Here is a 19,052-nt window from a genome sequence, read left to right as displayed (position 1 = left end):
AATCTTATGCCCTTGTGCAAAGTGTTATAATTTCTTGTGGCACTAAAGAAAAATAATTTATATCCATTTAATTGCCTTTGGATTTGTTAATGGTTATACAAGATGGATTCATCGTGGGAAAAGCGTAGTCGGCATGGATGTTGATAGCAATAGCGATAGTGATAGTGATAGTGAGAGTAAGAGTAACTCGTATGACGACATGGACGCCTTGTTGAATGATAGATTTAGGAATGTGGCACAAGTGGAAGGAATAAAAGAAGGTATGAATAGAGATGTAAAGAAATTCTATAACTTGGTTGAAGAGGCTAGCAAAGAACTATATCTCGATTGCAAGAGACTTTCTACGCTGTCTTTCACCATCCGATTATACTTGTTAAAGTGTCAACATGGGTGGGGTAATGCCTCTTTTAATTCTCCCTTGGAGTTGCTAAAAGAGGCTATTCCTAACTTGAATATTTATCACTATAAGAAAAATACCCATTCAGCCATAATTTTTTTAAGCTACATTTGAAAAGCGTAGCCTATTCATAGAATAGGCTACGCTTTTCTCCATGTTGCCTTTTTATAAGAGAAAAGAATACACAATTGTGGCATCATTTAAAAAGTGTAGCCTTAGGTATTATAGAAATCACTTATAAAGCGTAGCCGTAGGTTGATATCTATGAGTTCACTTTTTGTATCAAAGGGAACGCTTTTAAAGAGTAACTTATTTATTATGTTTTGGGTGCGCTTCAAAAGTAATGCCTAATGTATGTAGGGCCAAATCCTAACACTTAGTGAAATTTTTATTCTCCTTTCAATTCCCTCCAACGTAATCCTCTCACCTTCAATTTACGCGCACGACTTAACCCTCTCACCTTCAATACGCGCACAACCTCATCAGCTCACCTTCGCCAACCTTTTCTTGCTCAACAACCCTCATCTTCGCCATTCTCACCTTCAACACTCATCACCTACGACACTCATCCTCACTTTCGCCTTCTCACCACGCCGTTGACTGTCGCCACCCAGTCACCACTCACCACTCATCACATCGCTGCGCTGACCAGCTCACCACTCACCACTCACCGCTAGTCACCGCTTACCATTCACCATCGACACTCATCACCTTTGCCATTGTCACCACTGCACTGACCATTTCTCTTCTCCAGTAATCGTCGCTGTGCCGTTCTCCAGTAATCGTCGCTGCGCCGCCCTCACCATTGTCATCTCCGTGCTTCTCATCATTGTCTTCTCTGTGTTCACATCATTGAATATGTATGTATTGATTTCTATTTGGTTCTGAAATTTCAGAGGTTTAGGGTTCCGATTTTAGGGGTTTTAATTTGGGGGTTTTAATATGTGAAATATGGGTTTGTGAACTGTGATTTGATAACATGCATGATGTTGTTGATGAAGATGTGTGGTATTTTAGGGTTTGTGAATTCTGATTTAATATACAACTTGTCTATTTTCTCATTACGTAGCTCAACTTAGCCCTGAAAGGGAGATATGCTTGAATGGGCTAAGATCAAATCCCTTCCTTTTTCACCTTACGTAGCTCAACTTCAGTGATGATGACCACAAAAAGAAAAAAGAATTACGAAACTTTGAAAGTGTTCAATGGTGAATTGGGGTTTCAATTACGAAAGCCCTTTTTTTTTCCTTCTGATCTTAGCTTGAATCGAATTTTAGTTCGAACTCTTTCTTCTTCATTTTTTCCCTTAAGATTTTAGTTATTGGATTTTTGTGGATTGTTTTGATCACTCTCTCTCTCTCTCTGTGGCTCTTTGATCTCAACAGAAAATATAGCGTTTGCTCAGTAAGCCAGGTAACTTCTCATTTCTCAGCTCCATTATCGTGGTTGCATGCATAATTTGAAGTTTCCCCTCTTGTGTGTAATGATTTGAAAGCCCTTACCCTATTAAATTGGTAGTACTTGTTTAATTTGTTTGATGGTGTGAGTTGAATGTTACCTTGGTGATAGTGATCTGTTCAAGGTTTTATAATTATGTATTCATTTGAGTTTGACTAGAATTAATCAATTATGTTTTTCATTGTGCAACCAAATATAACTTAGTTGTGCTTTGAAAGAAATCTTGTTCTATTTTTTTCCATGAAATTTCTTTCATATTACTCTCAATATATATGTATATTGGTAGAATGGTAACTGTCATATTCTATATGTGGCCTACTTAATGAAAGGATGTTAGTTATTTGAGTGATGAGGTGGAATTTTATGCTGCCCATTATAGCCTTATTTGAATAATGAGTATACATTGTAAATTTTGTGCATATGTCTTGTTTTATTAACTTATATTTAGGTCATTTTCTATACCTGTGTTTCTGACTATTTAGGCCTTATTTTGATGATCACATTTTTTTGTTATGTTTATCAATAAGCTGATTGTTTTTCGTACTGTTGACATTATATGCCAAACTTATGAATAGTCAATTTTCATAGGTTGTGAATCTCATCTCATGAATAAACTGCTTTATGTTTTTTGTTAGATTATTTTAATTGAGTTCTTAGGTGTATACATATTTTAAATTATTTAATTTTTCGTTTAGTTATTTTTTTTAGTACTTTATATTTGCTTTCTCAGATTTTACCTATGATTCAGTTTCGTCTTTTAAATTTCAATTCATGAAAATTAATTTCTATGAGTAAATTTGGTTTCTTTCGCATTAGAATGTGAAACCAGTTTCTGCAAATTGGTTTATAAATATACACATTGAAAAATAATGGTTTTGCAGAATCTTGTATCTTTCAAGTGGGATTGATTAAAAATTTTTGGTACCCTTTCAAGCAGAATCTTAATTACATCTCTAATTTATGTTGTTATTACTTGAGTTTTCTTTTTTAATTATCATAGTTAACTTGTTATTACTGTGATTCTATTCTGTTGGTTGATTCTATTAGTTGATTCATGTTTCTGTTATTTTTCTTTTTCTATTTTTTTGTTTTTACTATGATTTTCTATTTAGGTTGTTACTATGATTTCTATACTGTGATTTTTCTATTGTCATCATCTTCTAACTGCTTCTTACTGCTCACCCAGCACCACCAGCGTCTGCTGTCTTTGCCGCCACTCCTCTGTTTCGCAGCCTCTGAGCTGTGAACTCCATCGCCGGTTCCAAGTTCACCTGGCTGTTGAACACCCTTAACTTACACCACGAGGACCACAACTTGCCTTTTGCCTTCTTCAATTCCGCCTGCTGCTCTTCTGCCCTATGCTATCCGGTTCTGCCCTAATTTCTACCTCCTTTTAGGTTGTCTTTTCTTTTACTTGCCCTATTTTGTTGTTTTGCTGTTATCTCTTGAATGATTTAGTTGTTGCTGCTGTTGCTGGATCCCAAATTTGTTTGATTATATCAATTTAATTCTTGCTAAATGATGATTGTACTGAATTTATGGTTAAATGGTTGCATATGGCAATTACAATTTTTTTTTATCTGTAATTTTTACAGTTATTTTGGTTTAGTTGTTTGAGCTAGTAGCAATGTTGTGCTAACTGTTAAGAATAATTTAATACATGGATTAATTCTAGAATCTCGATAAACAAACCTAAAATGCTTTTACTTTCATGCTTCTAGTAATAATTTTAATTTTTAACTTACTATTCATTTGTAAAATGCTTTTACTTAAATCTGATAATAAAATTTTTTGATTAAATATTTATATTTTTTATTTTAAAAAACTCCCTCCTAAAATTTTATATAGCAACTGCAGGATTGCAAAAATATTATTATAATTTGCGTTTGAGTTTCTTATGAATGGTTGCAAAAATATTATTAAAAAATTGACTTTGTTTTTTGTTTGCATTGAGCAAGATTGAAGGTGGAAGTTTTTGGTTAAGGTCTTCCAAGCAGATTTTGTCAAAACGTTGATCTTGTCATGGCAAGGTACAATGCATACTTTAATTCTTTTGTTTTGTAAGTTTTTGAAGTTCCAATTTAACTTATTATATTTGTACTATAAATTATATGTTTCTCTTTATTTTTTTTTACCTCAATGGGTTTCTAGAGAATTACTTCTAAGACTAGAAACTATTTCCTAACCTAATTACAAGGCTTTGAAAGTCCTTTTCATTGCCCATTCCCTTTATAGCGAATAACACCCTTCCTCCTCTATTCTTGTTATCTTCACTCTGCGACCCTTATAAATTTTCCTCCTAAAAAATTTAATAATTATCGATTAGGTTTTGTGATATGCCAAAGGATTGGATGGATCTACTGAGGTATAGCGAAGAGTATATCAATGGTGTTATTAGTTTTTTAGACTTTACATACTCCGAGGGAGAACTGGACGAACGACAAATTCAATGTCCTTGTAAGAGGTGTTGTAACATTAATTGGTATAGAAGAGATGTGGTATTTGACCATTTAGTAGCCGACGGATTTGTTAAGGGAATTAAAACATGGATTAATCATGGGGATGGACAATCCTGATGGTGGTTGACGATGACACGGATGATGAAGAAGGTGCACGCGATGACATCGAAAGACTGCTTAATGATGCATTTGGAGATGTATCTCATGCTGAGGGTGTTACTGTAGGTCAAAATGAAGAGGCTAAAAAGTTTTACAATTTAATAGATGGGGCAAGTCAATAATTATACCCGGGTTGCAAGAAATTTTTTACATTATCTTTTACCATCCATCTGTACTTGTTAAAGTGTTTGCATGGTTAGAGCAATGCCTCCTTCACTTTACTTCTTGAGCTATTGAAAGAGGCAATGCCTGACATTAACTTACCTTCATCTTTCCATAAGACAAAGGTTATGATAAGAGATTTAGGTCTGGATTATTAAAAAATTGATGATTGTCCTAATGATTGGCTCCTGTATAAAAAAGAACTAAAGGATGAAAAACAATGTCATGTGTGTGAAACTTCTCGATATACTGAAGATTCTAGTGATAATAGCGAGAACCAACCTGACAAGAAAGGTCATCCTATTCCTGCAAAGACTCTGAGATACTTTCCTATAATTCCAAGACTTCAGAGATTATTTATGTGCTCAAAGACGGCAGCTAGTCTGAGGTGGCATGATGAGGAGCGCGTAAAAGATGGGACGTTAAAGCATCCTGCTGATGGCTTGGCATGGAAGAACCTTGATGAAATGGATGAAAAATTTGAAAAAGAATCACGCAATATTAGACTAGGCTTGTCAAGTGATGGGTTCAATCCATTTCGTAGCATAAACATTTCATGGAGCACGTGGCCCGTGATGTTGATGGTATACAACTTGCCTCCGTAGATGTGCATGAAACCCAAATATTGTATGCTTTCTTTGCCTATTCCTGGGCCACAGTCACCTGGTAAAGACATTGATGTGTATCTACAACCATTGATCGAAGACTTGAAGTTGTTGTGGGAAATAGAGGTCGAAACTTATGATGCGTTAAAGAATGAGACCTTTCAAATGCGAGCAGCTCTTTTGTGGACAATCAACGATTTTCCTGCTTATGCTATGTTGTCTGGGTGGAGTACAAAGAGAAAATTGGCTTGCCCTTGTTGCAACAAAAATACCTGTAGCTTACAACTAAAACATAGTCGGAAGATAGTTTATATGGACCATCGTGTCTTTTTACCCATGGATCATCCATGGAGAACTAATACTAGGTCTTTTAATGGGAAGCAGGAATTAAGACTCCCTCCACCTGTTATAGAAGGAATTGAAATTTTTGAGATGCTACAAAATAGTGAGAATGTCTTTGGGAAGAAGCAAAGTACATGAAATAGTTTCCCATGGAATTGGAAAAAAGGATCAATTTTCTTTGAATTGCCTTACTGGCACAAGAATCCGCTGCATCACAACTTAGATGTCATGCACATAGAGAAGAACATACTTGACAGTGTAATTGGAACTCTCTTGGATATCCCAGGCAAGACAAAGGACCATTTGAATGCTCGATATGACTTAAAAGATTTGGGTATCTGGAAAAATCTTCAACCAAAGGAGGTGAATAATGGCAACAGAACAAAGTTGGCAAAGGCATGATTTTCTATGACTGCTGCAGAGAAGTCAGTTTTTTGTGGTGTTTTGAAAACAACAAAACTACTTGATGGTAGTGCTTCGAATATATCATGTTGTGTACATCTAAGAGAAAAAAAAGTTTCTGGGTATAAGACCCACGATGCTCACTTTATGCTTCACTATTTACTACCAATACCGATTAAAAGTATCCTTCTTGATCATCATGTGGCCATTCCGTTGATTCGACTAAGTTCCTTTTTTTTGTCACTTATGCAAAAAGTTTATCACACTGGAAGAGATAGATCTACTGGAGTTAGAGATTGTGGAGACATTATGCCACCTTGAGAGGATCTTTCCCCCTAGTTTTTGTGACATAATGGTTCATTTCCCATTCATTTAGCAAATGAGGTGAGATTGGGTGGTCCGATGCAGTTTCATTGGATGTATCCTCCAGAAAGGTATATGTGTATATTAAAGTCATATGTTCGCAATAAAAGTCGTCCCGAAGGTTCTATTGCAGAGGCATATCTAGCTGAAGAGTGCTTAACTTTCTGCTCAAGATACTTGCATGGAGGTGTGCAAACAAGACTTAATAAGCGGCCTCGGAATGATGATGATCCTAGCGAAGACGAAGTTGTGCCATCAAAGTTGTTTTCTAACAAAGGTCGTTCATTAGGCATGGGAAATGCTGAACCAATTAATCTAGATGACATATCAAGTGCTCAAGCCCATGTGTATGTATACACAATTGTGAAGAAGTCACAAATTATGTTAGGTAACTTAATCAAACTTATTTTTATTCCGATCAAGTTCACTCATATTTTTTAGATCAAACCTAACTATTATTAATTATAGAGAGCATGAGGAAGAGGTTAACAATTAGCAGGGAACGAAATGGAGAAAAGCAAAAGTTCACAACCAAACGTTCGTGCAGTGGTTTGAAACTCGTGCGAGGGATCCAAATGTGCCTTTTTGGCTAAAAGAATTATCTTGAGGTCCAAGCTCTGTTGCAAGAAGATTTTCTGGATATGTAATTAATGGATACAGGTTTCACACTGTGGAGCGTGAGGCAAGGAGAAAAACACAAAATAGTGGTGTCACATTAACTGCTTTAACTTCAAGCTTTGCAAGTGTTAAAGATAAAAGTCCAATAATCCAAGACAATGTAGCTTATTATGGCAGGTTGTTTGAGATCGTAGAGTTAGACTATTTTGGGCGTTTTAAGGTTGTCTTATTTCGGTGTAAGTGGTATGATGCTGGGAAAGATAAGTATGGTCTTACATTTGTTCACTTCTATAAGAAATGCTTCCAGAATGAACATTTCATACTAGCATCTCAAGCACATCAGTGTTTTTATGTGTAAGATCCATATGAACACAACAAACATTATGTATGGAAACTGTCCCAAGAGACTTATTTAAATCAAGCGACGAATCTGAGTTTGAGGCCCGTCAAACACACTATAATGAACAACACGAGCGTATAATGAGCCCTGCCATACCAGCTGATGATGGTGAACTTATTCTGGAGAGGACTAATTTACGACCCACAGTTATTGAAACAATTCCCCAAGTGACTTCTGCCCAAGAATATGAGGCAGACTTCATTGGAGATTCTGATTCTGATGGGTCATCCTAAGCAATTTATTACTTAATATGTACATATGTATACTTAAGTTTTCTTCTTCACCTTTTTATTTGTAAGTAATACTTATTTTTTTGTTAATTTGTCAGTCTCTTACATTTTTTTTATATTGATTTTGATGGGTATATTGACTCTACTTAACTAATTTATTTGTGTAGGAATAAGGAATTTATTGATCTTAAAGCTACATCAAGCAAGAATTTGCTTAGACAATTTGAGGCTAAGAGACAAAGGATTGTAATTGAACGCAAGAAATATGAAATGGAAGCTGCAGGTGCTAATGACAAGGAGAAATCTGAGTGAAGGGTGGATGAACCAGAAAGTCAATTGGAGATGCATGCAACCGAAGGGCAGAAGAAATCCATTTCAAAGAATTTGGATTTTAGTCATTTGCAAAGCACATTCTATTCTATTAGCAAAGGGACTAATTTCATGCCTACTGCCTTGGAAGTACAGCCAAAGATTTCTTCGCAACAGTCAGAAAATAAAAAAAGAAAGGAGCTATTGAATGTGCCTACTGCTGAGAAAGTCAAGAATGGAGTGCAGGGTGGAAAATCAACACAAGGCTTGAAGAAGTCTAAGCCTACAAACATGGAGGCAGATGAACTTACAAGGAAGCTCAAAGCAATTCGTAAAAGGAACAGCAACGTGCCAACAAGTGTAAGCCAAGAGCGGAGTTGTCCAAGTTCTATTCAACTCACAATCAACCAAGGGCAGCAGCAGAATATTCAACTCACAGATGAGGAGACTCAAACAGGGCAAGATGACACAACTTTGCCTACTCTTGAAACTACCCCACAAAATGAAAGTGCAATGTTGGAGCAAGGAATATCAAGAAAGGGTAAGAGGATGCCAGGAGTAAAGGCTACAACAATTGGCGAATTCTTAAAGGAAAATGGGATAGACGTGGAAATTGAAGGACCGAGCACTGAACTAAGTGAGGACGGGGAAGAAAGCATGGCACTTGATAAAGACTATTATCAACATGTGATGGAGGACATTGATGATGAAGAAGGTACTGTTTTGCTATTTTTCTATCTTCTCTTGTAAATTATAATGCTTCTTTTTTCAATTAGCATCACTAATTAGTCCTTAATCTCTTTCCTAATGAATGAAACTAGAAGAAACAAAGAAGAAGAAAACTCATGGAAAAACAACTTGCAAGGACTATGGAACAGCGGGAAGAAGTCACTTTTGATATTGGACAGCCCGTAGGACCAACCGACCAAAGTGTTTCTAATTTAACTAGTTTTGTTGGCACTATTGGAAGAAATAAAAGATTTGTCAGTCTTTTGTACACTAGTTGGCATGCTGTTCCTCCTAAAGCTAAGAAGTTCATGTGGGACTATGTTAACATAAGACACTTGGTAATTATTGACTTCGATTTTTTTATTCAGCACAAGAGCATATAACAATTACTTATAATCATGCAGACCAAGTTTATCCTCCCAGACAATGGAGAAAAGTGGGTAATGCAAGCGATTCGAGATGCTTGGAAGCGGTTCAAAGGAAAGATTAAGCAGAAGCACTTCGTTCCCTATGATACTATTGAAGATATGGTGAAGAATCGACCCCCACAAGTACCAGAAAGTGGATTCATAAAATTGATCTATTATTGGAGTCATCCTCTAATCCAGGTAAAAGACTGTATATGTTGAATTTTCATGTGTATGCTTTGTTTCTAACATGTGGTTCGACTCCTTCATCTTTCTTCTCTTTGGTTTCTTTGATGTTTAGCATTTTATAGCTGCCAAACGGTTGTTGTCTGTTTTACTAAATGGACTACGATGGTTACAGATCTGAATTTTATCCATGCTTTATTTTTTTTATCGGTTTTTGTTTTCTGTGCTTTTGACTGCTGTCGTTTTGTGGCTCTGCGATGTCATTTTGGAAGTTGAACTACACATGCTTATTTCGGTTTGTGCTCGTAATTCACGTTTCTTTTTTATGAAGCTTCATCTTCTGTCGAGATAGATGAATAGATCTGATGCTTGAATCTTTTAATCGTTCATCTCTGGTTGCTAATCTGATGAAGTTCATTTGCATTTCTTGCTTAGTGATTTCAATTTGCGCTGTTACCATGAATATTTTGTGAACTTGTTTGTTTGAAGTCTAAGATTCTATCCAATTTTCGTCACTGGTTTCACGGGAATCTTATATGATATTCTTTGTTATTGTCTTGGCTGCACTAGTTTTTTTTATATAATTTTTAAAGGCAGGGATAATATTCTACGAGTGAATGTCACATATTTTTCAGTGCTTTAGCTTAATAATGCAGCCTTGCTAGTAGATTTTCCCAATTCATTATGCTACACGTGTTAGTAATTGTATGCTAACTTTTTATTCACTTCCAGTCAATAAGTCAAAGAAACAAGCAACACAAGAAAAAACAGAAGTTTCCACATCGCATGGGGCCAATTAATTTCGGAAGAGTACGAGTGGCTATGGTAAAATTCTTTAATATGAAAGAGCATATTTATATTTATTAAGATTTATGTTTGCATAAATTGAATGAAGATCTTGTTTCGCAGCGAGCGACAAAGGAAACAAACGAGAAACCAAAAAGGTTTGAGATGTTCATTGCTACCCGAACAGGTTGGAAGAGGAAAGAAGTGGATGAGGAAACACAAACTGCTGTTGTAAGAGTTCATTGAATCATTCATAATTACATTTCAAATTTAGGATATGGTAACTAATTCAATTTTAAATGTTTCTTCTATGCAAAAAGACATCCAACACTGCCAAGCTGCTGGTGAAACAGAAGAGGAAGCATTTGAGGCCTTATTCGGGAAAGAACAACCAGGTCGGGTAAGGTTGTATGGAAGATCTTTGACAAAAAGTGATGTAAAAAACATGCTGAAATTAATGAAATCAAGAATCAGCACAAAGAGGAAATGTCCAATCTGAAGGATAAACTTGGACATATGGAGGCCAAACAGAAAAAACAAGAGGAAGAGATTCATGGGTTGCGAAATATGGTCAAGTTAATACTACAGCGATCGGAACCTGGAATGAGGCCAGAAGAACTAGAAGCTTTATTATAAGACGCCCAACCGTCTCCGATTGATGTGAATAGCGGCCATGGATCAACTCATTTTCCGAACTTAGATGTGGTATGTCCTTATCTATTCCTTGTTCCATAGTTTTTTGCTTTCATTTACATTAACTGCTATGGCTGAAAATCATATGTTTGTTGGCTTTATTAACACCGAAGTTGTATTGTTATGGCTGAAATTTGTTTGTGCAATTTTGGTTGTTGTATTTCTGATTTTGTGCACTTGGTACATATGAATTTGTCCCTATATCTAATTTAAGTGTGAAAGTTTGGTTAATTAGTGCATGAACAGTGCTATAGGGACATATCAGGATTGTGTTAAAGGAAATGGAAGAAAGAAACACCTGTATATTTTCATGGTTTGAATGAAACAAGATAATGCATAATTCCTTGAATTCACCTCTTTTGCCGTGACCATGTTATTTTTTTTTTGGTATATGCTTTCCTGGTTTACTATGTCTACGTGTTCCCTTCATTGCAAGCTCAAGTGGGAAAATCTTGTGAAATATTGCTTTCGATTTGAACAAAATAACATTACTGTTTTCTAATCTCACCATGCATGTTAGTCAGAAACTTTAAATTCTTACATTTTGTTTCTCAAACGCTCTTGCTGCACTGAAAAAAACTTTTATAATTTTTGCATACTAAAATCTTGATATAACAAAAATTTCATTTAATTTTTATAATTACGAATGTCATTATGAATATTTTTCTAACTATTTTTCTATATAATTATGCAGGGTAACAATGAAGATTAAGCAATAAAGATTAAGCTGATTATTATTGTGGTTTATTGGCTAAGATAGAGTACTGTTTAGAATCTTTACATGTATGGTTGACTAATGACTTTTATTAGAAGATACTTATGTATGTAGGATATATTTTTTTTGTAGAGTATTAGTAGTAAATTCTAAGTGATATTATGGTTATTTTGATATGGCTATGCTTACTTTAGTGGGATATGTATAAATTTTTACAATTTACTTCATTCTAGTACTTTTGGATCATTATTATAAATATATTTTGGTTAGAGATAATTTTTATTATTTAAAAAAATTATTTAGTATAATTATGTATTTATTTTTATTTTATAATATTCAACTNNNAAGAAAATATATATATATATATATATAATTATGTTGTATTATCAATTATACTTAAGGCTATACTTATATATAGTAGATATAGTTTACAAAAAAAATGAGGGACCTAAGGCTACACTTATAAAATGTAGGCATGGAATACAATGTGGCTACGATTTACAGGTGATGTAGTAGCGTTGAAAAGCGTAGCCTATTCTGGTAAAACTGGAAGCTAAAAAGCGTAGCCTTTGGTCCTGGACAGCATCACTTGAAAAACGCATCCTATTTCCAAATGCCAAAAGCGTAGCCCTTGGTACAGAAAAGCGTAGCCTTCGAGAATAGACAACGGCTAAATAGGAATCACCCTAAAAAGCGTAGCTGTATCCCAGAAAGCGTAGCTGTAGCCTAAGGCATCATTTTTTTTTATTTTTGGCTACACTTTTCAAGTGTACTTGAATGAGTGTTTTTCTTGTAGTTTCTACTTCTTTCAATAAAGCCAAAACTATGGTGAGAGACTTAGGTCTTTACTATAAGAAGATTGATGCAAGTCCGAAGATTGTATGCTATACTGGAAAGAGCACGAGAATGACACATCTTGTCATAAATGTGGCGCTTCTTGTTGGATTGTGCATCCTATAGTTAAAGTTGATGTTTTGCCTTAAAAAAAAAATCTCACATTGTTCTTGTGAAGAAGTTGCGACACTTTCTCCTATCCTAGGCTTCAAAGATTATTCATATGCTTAGCAACAACTAAAAGCATGAGGTGACATGACGAAGAACACAGAAAGGATGAGAAGTTAAGGCATCCCACGGACGGCCAGTCATGGAAGAACTTTGACAATCGTCATACAAACTTTACTCTCGATCCTCGTAATGTGAGACTTGGCTTGTCAAGTGACAGATTCAATCCATATCGAACCATGAGCATATCTCATAACACGTGGCCTGTTGTTTTAATGGCTTATAATTTGCGGCCATAGATGTCTATGAAACAGGAGTACTTTATGTTGTCATTGCTAATCACTGGACCAAAGTTACCAGGAAATGATATAGACATTTACTTGCAACCTTTGATTGAGGAGTTGAAGGAGTTGTAGGAGGTCGGGGTGGAAACATATGATACATCAAAAACTGAAACCTTCCAAATGTACAGCTCTCATGTGGACAATAAGTAATTTTTCAGCTTACGCAATGTTATCTGGTTGGAGTACAAAAAAAAAAAGCTAGCTTGTGCTTGTTGTAACCATGGGGCTGTTCTAACTATCTTACATATAGTCGCAAAATATGCTACATGAGTCATCGTGCCATTTAGCCTGAGGATCATCCATGGAGAGCCAACAAGAGATCTTTTAATGGAAAAGTAGAACATAGGCAAGCTCCACCATTATTGTCGGGTATTGAAGCTTTAAGTCAGTTAGAGTCTATCGAGAATTCATTTGGAAAACTAAAACCAAAGAAAGATGGTCCATGAAAAAAGAGGTAAAAAAAAGTGCCTAAGTAATGGAAAAGAATAGTGATTTTATTACCTTGATGTACACTAATTGAAAAGCTGTGCCTAAGCAAATCAAAAAGCACATATAGAAGTATATTAATGTAAGCTCCATTTATCTTTATATTTATAATCTTTTTATTCATATGATATGATGAAATCAATGTGTTTACAGTCAAAGTTCATTCTTCCAAAATCCTCAAAATTATGGGTGATGACTGGTGTTAATTTTTCTGCTGCACAATTCAAACAGAAATCAAGATTAAAGTTGGGTATAAAGGTATAATCTAATCAAAATAAAAAAAAAGTCATAGATTCAACCCCCTTTTAAAACTTTTTATAACCTTCAGAGAATAATAAAAAAATCAACATATTCACTTTTTCTTTCTAGCCGTTACATTTGTTAATCCCGTTACATAATTAATAAGANNAACCCATCTTTTCTTATTACATAGTAAAACAAAATATCATATAAAATAATAGAGAGATAACTACAGAAGTCATTATTGAATCCAAGAACAACGAAAATAATTGGAATGAATTCAATCATCTATTATTGTACTGTATATGTGATATTTATATATATAAGGGTGTGAGTGCTGGGTGTATTTGCTGGTCTAACAATACTACAATACAGGGGATTTTATTCACTTGTGAACTATATAAATAACAACCTAACAACCTAACACTAACATCCCCCCTCAAGTTAGGAACATACAATTCCTAACTTGGACATAAGAAAGTGAAATTGAGGCGGAGGGAGAGCTTTAGTTAGAATATCAGCTAGTTGATGTTTAGTAGGTACATGAATCAATCTGATGGTGCCAGCTTCAATCTTCTCACGGATGAAGTGGCAGTCAATTTCAACATGCTTGGATCACTCATGAAGGGTGGGGTTCGATGCCAATTGAAGAGCAGAGATGTTGTCACAAAATAACCTGACCGAATTGACTTGGACTCAAAAAAACTGAAGTAAGCCAATTAACCAAACAACCTCACAGCTAGCATGCGCCATGGACCTATATTCGGCTTCGGTGGAGCTCCTAGAAACTACTGTCTGCTTCTTGCTCTTCCAAGTAATGAGAGAGTCACCGAGAAAGGCACAGTAGCCTGTAGTTGATCGCCTTGTGTCGAGGCAACTACCCCAATCAGCATCAGAATATATGGACAAGGTAAGTTGGGAAGCAGCTGAAAACAGAATCCCTTGGCCTGGTGCATTCTTAAGGTACCTTAATACTTGGTGAGCAGCTTGTAAATGAGGCATCTGCGGATCAGACATGAATTGGGCCAGTTTAGTGACAACAAAGGTGATGTCTGACCGGGAGATAGTGAGATACATGAGGCGACCAATGAGCCTTCTATAAGCAGAAGCATCAGGGATCAGGTCATCTTCTTTAGCTCTTAATTTGAGATTGGCATCCATAGGAACTGTTGCCGGCTTGCAGTCTAAGAGGTTGGTGTCGTCGAGTAAAGAGAGTGTATACTTGCGCTGTGTGAGTGAAATTCCTTGAGAAGATTTGGCGAGTTCCAAGCCTAGAAAGAATTTCAAGTCCCCCAATATTTTGAGTTTAAAAATGGATTGCAGCTTTAATTGAACTTTTGTCATCATATCAAGGTTAGCTCCCGCAATTATGATGTCGTCTACGTATACTAATAGGAAGGTTTCAGAATCACCAGAACCTGTTGAGAACAAGGAGTAGTCACTCTTGCATTGAGTGAAACCATTTTGCTTAAGAGTTGAGCAGAATTTGTGAAACCATTGTCTCGAAGCCTGTGGGAGCCCATAAAGTGACTTTGTAAGCCTACATACAAGGCCTTTCTTGCGTTCGGGATGCCCCATTGGAGCTTCCATATATACCTCTTCATCCAAATCCCCCTTGAGAAATGCATTAGTGATGTCCAATTGGATTAAATGCCATTTACGCACTGCTGCAATGCCTAGCAGAACTCGTACAGTGGTGACTTTAGCTACAGGGCTAAAGGTATCTTTAAAATCGATTCCTGCTTGCTGTGTGTATCCCTTGGCTACTAACCTTGCTTTGTACTTTTCTAAACTGCCATCAGCTTTTAGTTTGGCTTTGTAAATCCATCTGCATCCTATGGCAACTTTGGTGGGTGGTAAAGGAACCAATTTCCAAGTGTTGTTGGCCTCCAAAGCTTCAAGTTCTTCTTTCATTGTAGCCCTCCATTCCTCATGTTTACTGCTTGATAGTAAAATTGTGGTTCAGGAATAAAGTTGGCTTGGTAAATGGAATTATGATAAGTGTGGTTCAATCTATGGTTGCTAATGAAGTTTGAAATCGGGTAAGAAGATTTAGTATGACAAATGTAGTCATGAAGGTAGGGAGGAATACGTTTAGTCCTGGTGGATCTTCTAGGTTGGATGGAAGTAGAAGGTGTGATTTGGTTTTCTATAAGAGAGAGAATTCGGGATTGATTATTGGTTGTGGTTGATGGTTGAGGTATCTCATGTACGGTTGGAATTGTTGGAGCATTAGGCAACAGTTCAGAATCTAATATTGGATTGGGGAGGACAAAGTCATAGAAGATGTCATTGCTGAGTTGAGTATGAGGGCTTTGAGCAAAAGGCATGGTGTCCTCATGAAATATCACATCCCTTGATATGAAGAATTGTTTGGTTCGTACATTGTAAAGCTTATAACCCTTGTAGCCAAGTGGATAACCCAAGAATACGGCTGGATCTGCTCTAGGGTCAAATTTTGATCTAGAACTGGTATTTGTGGCAGCATAGGCAAGACATCCAAAAATCTTCATTGCCTTGTAATTTGGGGAATTTTCAAATAACAACTCAAATGGAGATTTCATCTTGAGGAGTGGACTCGGTGTTCTATTGATTAGAAAGACCGTAGTGGACACACATTTTCACACAAGAAAAATGGATCTGCCATGGATAAATTTGTTCTTGAGTAAAGAACGGTCTCTCACACTCGATCTCGTGATCGGAACCCTAACTTCTTCAAATAATGAAATTTGATTTAGAGAAATTAGGTTCTCATCAACTCTATTGGGAGAGTTCGAGAGTGAGGAAAAAAAGAAATGGAAGAAGAGAAAGAATCAGAGGAAATGAAAGAAAATGAAAGAAAATTGAAGGAGGAAGAAAACGGAAGGTGAGAAAAAAATGATAGCGTCTAATACCATATTGAATCCAAGAACAACGAAAATAATTGAAATGAATTCAATCATCTATTATTGTACTGTATATGTGATATTTATATATACAAGGGTGTGAGTGCTGGGTGTATTTGCTGGTCTAGCAATATTACAATACAGGAAATTTTATTCACTTGTAAACTATATAAATAACAACCTAATAACCTAACACTAACAGTCACCAAATAAAGAAGCTAATTGAGCTGCCTCGACTATTGAATATAATGAGGAGCAGTTCAAATTGGAAGTTGATTTTGGACCTCAAGGATGGCGGTGGCAGAGTCTCTGAGGTGTTGTGCCTCTTTGGGAGTCAGATGGATGTTGGTAACACCAATGACCCCTCCCCTACCAAGCTGCGACGGCAAGCTCAGAAACACTTCCCCTCCATGGATACCATGAAACCCCTTTGCAAGAACCGAAACGGGGTGCACCTTCCTCTGGTCCCTCAGAATGCTTCGAGCCAAGTTAGCCACAGAGTACCCTATGGCCCACGATGTGTACCCTTTCAGACGGATCACTTCATCGGCGCTCCCTATCACTGCCTTGTGTATCTTCTCCAGCGTCACTTTCTCGTACGCTATCTCTTGTTTCTCAAGAAAGCTTAGCACCGGAACTTCGCCCACGCTGATGCTTGACCACAGGGCCACCGAGCTGTCGCCGTGTTCCCCTACAATGTATGCCTGAACGTCGTGAGCGTTGACGTCAAGATGATCGGCAATCAGGAAACGGAAACGGGAAGAGTCCAGGTTGGTGCCGGAGCCGATGACGCGGTTCGCCGGAAACCCTGACAGCTTCCAGGCAACATATGTTAGCACGTCCACCGGATTCGAAACCACAAGAATAACACATGCCGGCGAGTGCTGAACCAGAGGGGGAATGATGCTTCTGAACAGGGACACGTTCCTCTGCACCAGGTTCAGCCTTGACTCTCCGCTCACCTGCCGTGCCCCTGCCGTCACGATGCACAGGTCAGACCCAGCCGTGACGGAGTACTCCGTGGACGCGTGGATCTTGGTGCGTGGAAGGAACGCGGCAGCGTGCTGCAGGTCCAGCATCTCTCCGCGGAGCTTGTCGGGGAGGGCATCGATGAGGACGAGTTCGTCGACGAGGTCCTGAGTGAGGATGGTTTGGGCTACGGCCATTCCGACGTTTCCTGCGCCAACTACAGTGACCTTGTTGTGGCGCTTAGTGGGAGAGGGTGGTGCAGAGTTGAGTATGGAGGTGAAGAAGGAGTGTGTTAGGTCTAAGCCTCCTGGGCCCAGCAATGACACCCCTGATGAAGCGCTCTTCTGCATCTTTTCAATTTCTTCACTTTTCTGATTGTGTTTGCTTCAACGATACTTGCTTATGCTCTTGTTTCCTAGTGTTGGTGCATTTATAATAACCCAATGGGATTGGGATTTGTGGAATGTTCGAAATCCGGGTACAAGTTTGGGGCTGCTTTTTCCTTGGGGACAAAGGTAGAGGGAGCTACTTTTCAGCGTCTTAGGTGGGATCATATTCCATGCATTATTCTAGGTCTCCTTTAATTTCCATAATGGAAAAGTTTAGGGTCCAGTAACTTTTTCAAATTCTGGCCAGCATGTAACCAGTAAGAAAAAGTGAGCTATTGGATTAAATTTCACACCAATCTTACACCATTAAATCCATCATTGATGACTATTTGATGGCTACAAATACCAAAAGTTACTGACCCCTAGCACTCCTCTTCCATAATAAGTGCTATTACTTTTGAGTTTTGAATACTTTCACTTTTCTCTTCCCATGCATGGTTCCCACTTTTGATACAATTCTCTTGCACTACAAATATTTTGTGTTTTTAATTAGGGGATGGTCCCATAAATGCGTAAAATGTCTTTTTGTAAAGATATTTACATGTCGTATTATTATTGGATGTATTAATGAATCGGTTATTTTTGAATTTTAAGAAAAGGACAAATAGGTTCCTAACCTTTTGTCTCGCGAATATTTTTGTCATTGACCATTGAAAAATATTTTTAAGTCCTTAACTTTCACAAAACTTGGACGGATCAGTCCCTCCGTCCAAATGCCTCGGTCAGGGACTGATCCGTCCAAGTTTTGTGAAGGTCAGGGACTTAAAAGTATTTTTCAATGGTCAAGTACAAAATTGTCCGCGGGACAAAAGGTTAGGGACCTATTTATCCTTTTCTCTTGAAATTTTTAACAAATTAGAATAAAATCGATTTTTTTTATAACAATAACAATAAACCCAATTTTTTTAGGGATTTAATTATATTTTTAAATTTTTAAGAATTTAAATGTTCGAAAAACAAAAAGTCAGGGATATAATTGTCTTTTTATCAAAAAATTTAAAAATATTCGGTTTAGATGGTATAATTCGATCGGATCAAATCGGGTCTAATAATTATAATGCAGATAATTGGGTTTATTATTGTTGCTATAATAAACCGATTTTATTCTGATTTATAATAAAAAATAAATTATTAACCGATTTAATAAGAATGTCCAATAATAACATGACATATGTAAATGTCTTTAAAAAAAGATATTTTTAGTGTCTTTATTAAAGTGGTCATCTTTTAATTAAGCAATAAAAAATATAAGTAACCAACTCTATTTACGTAGTTAATTTGAACTAATTTTTTAAATTAAAAAAATATAATCTCTTT

General features: G+C 36.6%; 3 protein-coding genes and 1 long non-coding RNA gene across 4 annotated transcripts; 2 read left to right on the top strand and 2 right to left on the bottom strand.

Moving 5' to 3' along the window:
* LOC110271926 lies at nt 3,174-8,654 on the top strand. Its single transcript, XM_021123627.1, has 4 exons — nt 3,174-3,204; nt 3,564-3,575; nt 3,821-3,885; nt 7,763-8,654. The coding sequence occupies exon 4, from the start codon at nt 7,938-7,940 to the stop codon at nt 8,652-8,654; it is 717 nt and encodes a 238-aa protein (XP_020979286.1). The 5' UTR covers nt 3,174-3,204; nt 3,564-3,575; nt 3,821-3,885; nt 7,763-7,937.
* On the top strand, nt 10,150-11,572 carry LOC110271779. The gene is made up of 3 exons (XR_002362429.1): nt 10,150-10,243; nt 10,333-10,717; nt 11,400-11,572. It is a non-coding gene; the product is annotated as an uncharacterized LOC110271779 (long non-coding RNA).
* Nucleotides 14,189-15,406, bottom strand: LOC107640214 (uncharacterized mitochondrial protein AtMg00810-like). The gene has a single exon (XM_016343760.1). The coding sequence runs from the start codon at nt 15,404-15,406 to the stop codon at nt 14,189-14,191; it is 1,218 nt and encodes a 405-aa protein (XP_016199246.1).
* LOC107640213 (L-lactate dehydrogenase B-like) lies at nt 16,427-17,838 on the bottom strand. Its single transcript, XM_016343759.2, has one exon. It carries the CDS (start codon nt 17,694-17,696, stop codon nt 16,638-16,640), a length of 1,059 nt encoding a protein of 352 aa, XP_016199245.1. The 5' UTR covers nt 17,697-17,838; the 3' UTR covers nt 16,427-16,637.

Source organism: Arachis ipaensis, chromosome B05 (genome assembly GCF_000816755.2).
Source record: "Arachis ipaensis cultivar K30076 chromosome B05, Araip1.1, whole genome shotgun sequence".
NCBI classification, from domain to species: domain Eukaryota; kingdom Viridiplantae; phylum Streptophyta; class Magnoliopsida; order Fabales; family Fabaceae; genus Arachis; species Arachis ipaensis.
This window is presented reverse-complemented; position numbering and strand designations above follow the sequence as displayed.

Excerpts from the sequence above, each read along its gene's own strand:
- LOC107640213 (XM_016343759.2), bottom strand. The coding sequence starts at position 17,696 with ATGCAGAAGAGCGCTTCATCAGGGGTGTCATTGCTGGGCCCAGGAGGC.
- LOC107640214 (XM_016343760.1), bottom strand. The coding sequence starts at position 15,406 with ATGAAAGAAGAACTTGAAGCTTTGGAGGCCAACAACACTTGGAAATTG.
- LOC110271926 (XM_021123627.1), top strand. The coding sequence starts at position 7,938 with ATGCATGCAACCGAAGGGCAGAAGAAATCCATTTCAAAGAATTTGGAT.